Source organism: Phoxinus phoxinus (assembly GCF_949152265.1).
Source record: "Phoxinus phoxinus genome assembly, chromosome: 23".
NCBI classification, from domain to species: domain Eukaryota; kingdom Metazoa; phylum Chordata; class Actinopteri; order Cypriniformes; family Leuciscidae; genus Phoxinus; species Phoxinus phoxinus.
Window position 1 is genome coordinate 685,001 of NC_136898.1, and position 9,200 is coordinate 694,200.

The window sequence follows — 9,200 nt, forward strand, 5'->3', positions numbered from 1 at the left end:
TGTGTGTGTGTTCACTGCTGGGTTGTGTGTGTGTTCACTGCTGGGGTGTGTGTGTTTGATAGGGTGTGTGTTCACTGCTGGGTTGTGTGTGTGTTCACTGCTGGGTTGTGTGTGTGTTCACTGCTGGGGTGTGTGTGTTTGATAGGGTGTGTGTTCACTGCTGGGTTGTGTGTGTGTTCACTGCTGGGTTGTGTGTGTGTTCACTGCTGGGTTGTGTGTGTGTTCACTGCTGGGGTGTGTGTGTTTGATAGGGTGTGTGTTCACTGCTGGGTTGTGTGTGTGTTCACTGCTGGGTTGTGTGTGTTTGATAGGGTGTGTGTTCACTGCTGGGTTGTGTGTGTGTTCACTGCTGGGTTGTGTGTGTGTTCACTGCTGGGTTGTGTGTGTGTTCACTGCTGGGGTGTGTGTGTTTGATAGGGTGTGTGTTCACTGCTGGGTTGTGTGTGTGTTCACTGCTGGGTTGTGTGTGTTTGATAGGGTGTGTGTTCACTGCTGGGTTGTGTGTGTGTTCACTGCTGGGTTGTGTGTGTTTGATAGGGTGTGTGTTCACTGCTGGGTTGTGTGTGTGTTCACTGCTGGGTTGTGTGTGTGTTCACTGCTGGGGTGTGTGTGTTTGATAGGGTGTGTGTTCACTAGGGGTGTGCTAAAAAATCGATACAGCGATACATCGCGATTTTTATATTCATGATACACAACATCGATTTCCAGCTCAAAAAATCGATGTAAAAAAATAAAATTAAAAATTAAATCACGTTTTAAACGGGGTGTGACCTGGTGAACTACAACCTCCGTTCCTGCAACGTTAGATGTCGCAGTATGGCGGCTTTATGTTCTTGTCGTGGACAAGAAACATATCAGACTACACACGTTGCTTTCCGACCAGTCATCGCGTGCCGTCTCACACACACATTCACTCGCACACATACACACACTCGCTCGCGCTCACTCACACACACACACACAAACAGCGCTCACACACTCTCACACACACGCACTCTCTAACGCTCACTCTCACACAAACAGCGCGCGCGCACACACACACTCTCGCGCTCACTCACACACACAAACGCACGCTCACTCAGTAGCGCACACACACTCTCTCGCTCACTCACTCACACAAACGCACATTCACTCACACACACAAACGCACGCTCACTCAGTAGCGCACACACACTCTCAATTTCGGTAGTGAAAGCTGCATATTTCACTTCATTGTTTACATGGACAGTACCTGAGTATCTGCACTTTATTTCCATGTTTTTTTTTTTTAATTCAAGCTCAGCCCCACATAACCTCAGTGAGTTAACTTACCGTAACTGTGCACTACACTTTAATTTAGTTTTAAATATCTAATGCACTTTATTTTAACGTTTTTAATGTGTCCATTGTTAAAAGTTCAAGTCTATTTTGTTATGGCAGCTAAAAAAATAAATTGGAAAGGAAATTTTGTAATATATTGCTTTGACTCGCTGATTTATCAATGTGATCTGATGTAAGACTACTCAGATGGCACACACCGTAACTTGTATTTTATTTTGGTTTTACATTTTTAGTTAACTGTGTGGAATATCGCAATATTTATCGTATCGTGATGTATCGTGATGAAATCGTATCGTGATCCATGTATCGTGATGCGTATCGTATCGTGAAGTCCTTGCCAATACCCACCCCTAGTGTTCACTGCTGGGTTGTGTGTGTGTTCACTGCTGGGTTGTGTGTGTGTTCACTGCTGGGGTGTGTGTGTTTGATAGGGTGTGTGTTCACTGCTGGGTTGTGTGTGTGTTCACTGCTGGGTTGTGTGTGTTTGATAGGGTGTGTGTTCACTGCTGGGTTGTGTGTGTGTTCACTGCTGGGTTGTGTGTGTGTTCACTGCTGGGTTGTGTGTGTTTGATAGGGTGTGTGTTCACTGCTGGGTTGTGTGTGTGTTCACTGCTGGGTTGTGTGTGTTTGATAGGGTGTGTGTTCACTGCTGGGTTGTGTGTGTGTTCACTGCTGGGTTGTGTGTGTGTTCACTGCTGGGTTGTGTGTGTTTGATGGGGTGTGTGTTCACTGCTGGGTTGTGTGTGTGTTCACTGCTGGGTTGTGTGTGTTTGATGGGGTGTGTGTTCACTGCTGGGTTGTGTGTGTGTTCACTGCTGGGGTGTGTGTGTGTGTCACAGACCGGTTCTACGTGCCTCTGCTGCGGGCCGCTGATAACACACTGCCTCCGGTGATCAGCGTTCCCTGGTGTCCCGGGTCTCCCGAGTCATGTGACCGCTTCTATCGGCCCGACCGCATGATGGACGGTCCCACACGCCCCGCACAGATCATCAAGGCCTTCGCCGGGCCGCTGAGTTCAGCAAAGGTCGTTATACGGGACCTGTCAACGTTTTAATGTTTTTAATGTGCTTTGAATCTCATTTGGAATTGTATAAATGTGTGCCAACAGAAATTATCATAATCATTTTAATGATTCTTACAATAATTGTAAAAACAAAAGAAAATAGCATTATTATTACAAACAAGCATAATAGTAAATTATTATTATTAAAATGTGTACTTTAATTATAACTATTAAAATTATTGTAATTACTATTTCTGTGCACACACAAATTATAATATTGATTTTAATAATAAGACTTAAAATGTTAAATTATTACTAATAATACCCTAACCATAACATTATTATTATTATTACTAACAAGCATTACTAAGTTTGTTATCTTTCTGTTTGCACATACATTTTATTAATAGTAATTAATATTAAAAACATATTATTATTATTATTATTCAATAAAGCAGTTATTATTAGTAGCAGTAATATATGTTTTACTTAAATTATTATTATTAAAATTATTGTACAAAATTATAATATGGTGCAAAAGTTCATTTATTTCAGTAATTCAACTTAAAAGGAGAATCTAATATATTATATAGACTCATTACATGCTAAGTGAGATATTTCAAGCCTTTATTTGTTATAATGTTGATGATTATGGCGTACAGCTTATGAAAACCTTTCACAATATTCTAGTTTTGGATTTGGGGTTTTCATAATCTGCCATGATCATCCTGATACCAGATCCGGTAAAGGCGAGCGGTCTCTCTGCAGGCGGAGGAGTTTCACCGGCTGTGGAAGACGCCCCCTCGGGATCGGGCCGGATACTTCCATCACATCCTGAAGTCGGACTCGCAGCGGGGGGCGGAGCGGGTGGGCAGGTCAGCTGATCGCGCGCCTCTAGCGCTACACACTCGCCTGCGCTCAGGCTCCTGACTGAGAACGCCAACGCTGGCGTGACCACAGGGTTCCCACGGGGCCTTGAAATCCTTGAAATCTTGTGAATCTGGAAAATTTGTAAAATCTGGAAAAAAAAAATCAAGGCCCTGGAAGGTTGTTGAGAATAAACACACACAGACACGGGCCCTGGAAAGTGCTTGCATTTATTTTGTGCAAGAGGGAAATAAAACCATATTATTCCCTCGGGTCCGCTAATGTGTTATTCCGCCAACACTTCTGGCCTATGCGCACTAGCTTGCTTGATTATCGTTATGCGCATTTACACGTTACGTTCAGTGTTTCCCGCGTGAGGTACGTTGTCTTGACGGTCTCGCGCATGAAACCACTACGACGATACCTCAGCGTTTGCTGTTGGACACAATAAGTGTGTCCCTCATAAGTCCTCGAGTTTGAGGGAATTGACCCTTCGCAGGGAGCTTGATTGACAGGTGATCTGACCAATCATACTTCGCCATCCGCCATTTTGTCCGCCACAGCCGTCAGGAGAGTCAGTAGATTAACGCTGGAGGATTTGAGCTTGAGAAGCGGAGTGTACTGACGTCTCTCCGCGGTTAAAACAACATTCCTTCTGATGTTCATTCATGTTTATTTGATGCTATAAATGAACTAGAAGAAAGAGATGATCGGTTCACGAGCGGCTTTATCTGAGCGATCTGACACACACATTAAAGAGCCACAAAACACTATTTATTGTTTACATTTCTTAAAAAAATTACCAAATTTGAAAGTTGAGACTTTGTTTAATATCAAAAGTAAGCTGGTCTGTGTCTGTCAGTGTCTCTCTGCTCCACGATGTGTTGTTCACTGCGTGAGAACATGGTGTGTGTGTGTGTGTGTGTGTGTGAGAGCGGCGTACCTTGTCGGACATAGCGACAGTAACTAAGGGGGGCGGGTCTTTGCGAACGGTCAATTGGACGTGGAAAGTCGTTGAAATGTGAGTTATGAACTGAACCGAGGTGTGGGAACCCTGACCCAGCATCACATGGCAAACGAAATGAAAGCGGAACGAAACTGCGCTACTCATATGTGACCCTGGAGCACAAAACCAGTCACATGAGTAATTTTATTTTTAATTGAGATATATATATACGGTAATCTGAAAGCTGAATAAATAATCTCTCCATTGATGTGTGGTGTGTTAGGATAGGACAATATTTGGTCGAGACACAACTATTGTAAATCTGGAATCTGAGGAGCAAAAAAATGTAAACATTGAGAAAATCTCCTTTAAAGTTGTGCATTTATGTTCACGATTGTGCTGCATTCACTCACACAAATACATGTCTTATATATTTACGGTAGGACATTTACTAAATATCTTCATGGAACATGATCTTAATATCCTCATGATTTTTGGCATAAAAGAAAAATGGATAATTGTGACCCGTACGCTGTACAGTTGGCTATAGCCACAGATATACCCGTGCGGCTCCAGACCGGTTCTGTGCTCCGGGTCACATGATGTCTCCGTCCACAGAGAGCTGGCCCGTGAGCTGGGATACCCGTGGGCCGAGGACTGGGACTTCCTCCGGTGCTTCATTGACCTCTCCAGCCGGGAAGGGTTGAGGATGCTGGACGAGCACCTGAGGATCACAGAGGACCGTCTGATCCGTGCGGACGCTCCCGACACGTCCCGCGCGGCGGCAGAAGAGGATCCAGACGGATCCCGGCGCTTCCCGGTCTGTGACCTCATGCAGGAGTTTGAGAAGGTGTTGCTCTCCGCGGATCACATGACCAGGCGTGACGAAGCAGACGACGGATCCAGCGTCAGCTCTGAGGAATACTTCACCGCTGATGAAGACAAGGAGTGCAGAACGTCTTCATCCGCGTCGGACTCCTCGGTCTCCTCGTTTAAATCCACGCGCAGCTCCACGGGTCGGGACGCCGGCCGCACATCCCACGCTTATATCCTCGGGTGAGAAAACACACATTATTAAAACATATCTGATCATGTTCTGCTGAAGTGTGTGTCTGTAACTGCTAATGCTCGTCTTACACACACACTGAACACAATGAAGCATTGCTTGGTCACTGGTTGAGCTAAACTGGTATTATCTAATTGTGTAGTTACATTTACCAGCTGACAGATATTCAACATAATTCATGTGTGAGACAGTCTAACAGAAGGACGGACAAAACCTGTGTGTGTGTGTGCGTGTGTGCGTGTGTGTGTGTGTGTGAGAGGCAGTCTAACAGAAGGACGGACAAAACCTGTCAAATATCAACTGAGTTCTGCTCATATTTTATCACCATTTCATAAACTATAGCGAATAAACTGATCATGTGAGAGATGGAGGAGTCTGGGTAAATGTTGGTTAGACTGTCTCTTCATTAATTCTGTTTCCTGTATTCTGGCCAGAGATTCTCCCAGTAAACTGGACAGTGAGGTTCTGCTGGCGCTGAGAGACGTGGACATCGACCCGCTCTCGCTCCCCAGCGTCTCCCGGTGGAGGAACCGCGTCCTGTCCTATTCCCCATCGCAGACACACAGGTGCGGATCATTCCAGCACAACTGGGGACACAACACTGCGGAAAATGTCAAAATAAATAACTTATTCGAAAGTAAGATTAAACTAGAAATACATTTCATTAAAAATAAATATTTAACTAAATTAGCAAAAACATTGAATTTAAAAATAAAAAACATGATTTAAGTAAATAAAATTGATTATAATAGTTGTATTTAAATAATGAATAATACTAAAACAATCATAAATAATTAATAAATAATACATCCAACTACAGTACGCAGCCATGAAATAATGTAATTGAAAATACATAAAAATTTATTAAAATTAAAAATATTTTTTAATAAATAATACATGATTAAAATAAATAAAACATGATTTAAATAAATACATTTGATTAGAATAAATGAATAAAAAACAATTTGGATTTAAATAAGTTATATCTAACAGTACAGTATGATAGCAAGTAGAAAATAATAAATAATAAAAAATAATAATAATAATTGGTTCAGATAAATGAGCAAATTTTATTAAAATAATTTCATACAAAGAAATATAATTTGATGTAACTAAATACCTAAACAAATTAAAGCATTTGATTTCAAATGAATAAATGTAAAATAAATAATAACAGTACAGTACAACAGAGAGTAGAAAATAATACAACATTTTAATAGAAACTTATTAAATAAAAACATGATATAAATAAATAAATTTGAATAAAAAAAAAAATTAAATAAAAAAACATTTATTTCAGCAAATAAATAATAAATTAATTCATTTGATAGATAAAATAAATAGAGACAAATAAATAAAACAGTATTTAAATATGTACATGATTGAACAATTATAGAAAAATAGAAAAGATAAATAGAAAATTCAAATGAATGAATTAATCAAATTTGGTCTGAAAGAAACTAAAGCATATACTGGTACATACATAAATAAATAAAACAATTAAAATAATAATATATTTAAATGAATAAGTAAATAAATAAATATATTGCAAAAGAATGCAATGATGTAATGTAATAGAAAAAATATATATTTTCCATATTTATAATATAAAATGTTCACAGTATTAACTGGGCCTTTATACTTAAAACATGTAGTTGCCTTTTAAATATGAGGATGATCATATTTGAGGATTTTTCAAAAACTTTTCTCAAATATTTATACTTTTATGTATTATATTTGACGGACAGGAAGTCGCACCTGTGGCACCGGGTCAGAACTGCATTGAAACGTTTCCAAATCATAAACTGGTATTTTAGTTCTGCACAAATAAACTGGTATTCTGTATAATGCAATGAAATGAGATCTTGTGTGTGATTCCCAGCTGGCCGTCAGCTTCACCGAGCAGAGCCGCCGAGAGCCGCAGTTCATCGGCCTCTACACTGACCCGGTTACCCAGGAGCCCCGGTCTCTGCAACCCGGGCCAGTTCATGTTCAGTCCGCCGAGCAGACCCTACACGCGGCTTTAGCCAGAGGTGCACTGACACACACACTGAGATCTGCTGTCACTCACACAGCTGAGCTTTACTACTTCCTAAACACTCATGCAATATGTTTCTATGTTTGCACAGCAGTTCTGTTGCCTTTATCATGCTGGAATTATTCATGTTTGCATCTGAAGTGTGATGCATATTTATAATTATAATGTAATGAAATGTGTTTCTTTGTTACATAAAGACTTGTTAAGAAAACAGTGTGGTTGTTTGGTGTGTTTCCTGAGTCCACGAGATCCGTGTGCCTGTCAGTATCGCAGGACTAATGCTGTTCAACACGGTGTTTGTGTGTCTGACCAGCAGGGGGCGCCACTGGAGGACTCTTTAGATGTTAACAGGTTTCATTATTGTGATATGCTTCTCAGATTATCACACAAAACCATAAAAATCAATTACCGAATCAGAGATCATTTAACATGACTTCTCAAATGAAATTGTGTTTTATACATTTTTAAAATGTACAAAATAAAATAAAATAAATGTTAAGTGAATAAAAATGCATTTAAATTAATATATTTTATTAAAATAAATCTAATTGAATGCAAATACACAATTAAATAAACAAAAACATTTGATTTAAATAAACAAAATGTAATGTAAATGCATAATTAAATAAATAAACACACCCACTGACCCTCATGCTCCACCCTCTGTAAGCCACACCCACTGACTCTAATGCCCTGCCCTCTAAGCCACACCCACTGACCCTCATGCTCCACCCTCTGTAAGCCACACCCATCTGTAAGCCACACCCACTGACCCTAATGCCCTGCCCTCTAAGCCACACCCACTGACCCTCATGCTCCACCCTCTGTAAGCCACACCCACTGACCCTCAAGCCCCACCCTCTGTAAGCCTCACCCACTGACCCTAATGCCCTGCCCTCTGTAAGCCACACCCACTGACTCTCAAGCCCCACCCTCTGTAAGCCACACCCACTGACCCTAATGCCCTGCCCTCTGTAAGCCACACCCACTGACCCTCAAGCCCTGCCCTCTGTAAGCCACACCCACTGACCCTCATGCCCTGCCCTCTGTAAGCCACACCCACTGACCCTCAAGCCCTGCCCTCTGTAAGCCACACCCACTGACCCTCATGCCCCGCCCTGTGTCAGCCAGGCTTATTTCCATAGCAATGGAGTATGAACAGTAATAAGAACACTTGGATATAGTCTAAATTTCAAAACCGATTTTAGGGGATTATTAATCTTCAGAGTTTTACAAGTCCTCAAAAAGTAGGCTTGCGTTTGTCCACTTAACAGCACATCCGCAAAACATTTCAGAAGTGCGAGATCAAGAAACTAACTGGAAATTAAAATAATAACAGGCCTTATTCATTCCATTTATAAACATTTCGTTTCATATAAACTGCCTATAAAGGCTATGCGTGTGATGTGATAATGAGAACATATTTGCCTATACACATTTAATGAAAACACAGTAGGCCTAACGTTACTCCAGGTTAAAAATAAAAAAAAGTTGTCAAAAGGAAAAGCCATTGGAGTCTTTTTGCCAGCCCGATATGAACGTAATATCCCCCTTTGTCCCCCTCCACATCTTTCCCTTATCGTCTCTCTAATATAGGCCTATTATTAGATTATTAGATTAGATATTAGATGGTTGATTTACTGTTTTTCCAAGTGCCTTTCTTTATGTTCCAGAGACTTATATTGAACCCACTTTCCTATTACAATATGCCTACCTGTCGGAACTTAATATTACAACTTCTAAAAAATGTTTTGTTATTTGTTGTTGTTGTTGGATTTCTCTTGGATGAATTGCTCTATTATCACTTTCATTGGTGTGTGTATGCGTTGATCAGGATGTGTGAGATTGGGAAGACTGTTTGCGATCACATTGAACAATTACTTTGCAGGAACGAGATATAGACCCGGAAAGTAAATTTTTTGACCAAGTTACTAGAAATTGCTTTTATTATACTGAACAC

General features: G+C 40.7%; 1 protein-coding gene across 1 annotated transcript in view; it reads left to right on the top strand.

Moving 5' to 3' along the window:
• LOC306992108 (ankyrin repeat and LEM domain-containing protein 2) overlaps positions 1-7,453 on the top strand; it is a 17,055-nt gene extending 9,602 nt beyond the window's left edge. Inside the window, exons 8-12 of the mRNA XM_079600586.1 lie at positions 2,160-2,344; positions 3,092-3,198; positions 4,755-5,192; positions 5,637-5,768; positions 7,085-7,453. Coding sequence (XP_079456712.1) covers positions 2,160-2,344; positions 3,092-3,198; positions 4,755-5,192; positions 5,637-5,768; positions 7,085-7,229 — 1,007 coding nt within the window. The 3' untranslated portion in view covers positions 7,230-7,453. The remainder of the gene's footprint in view (positions 1-2,159; positions 2,345-3,091; positions 3,199-4,754; positions 5,193-5,636; positions 5,769-7,084) is intronic.
• The last annotated feature ends 1,747 nt before the right edge of the window (positions 7,454-9,200 follow it).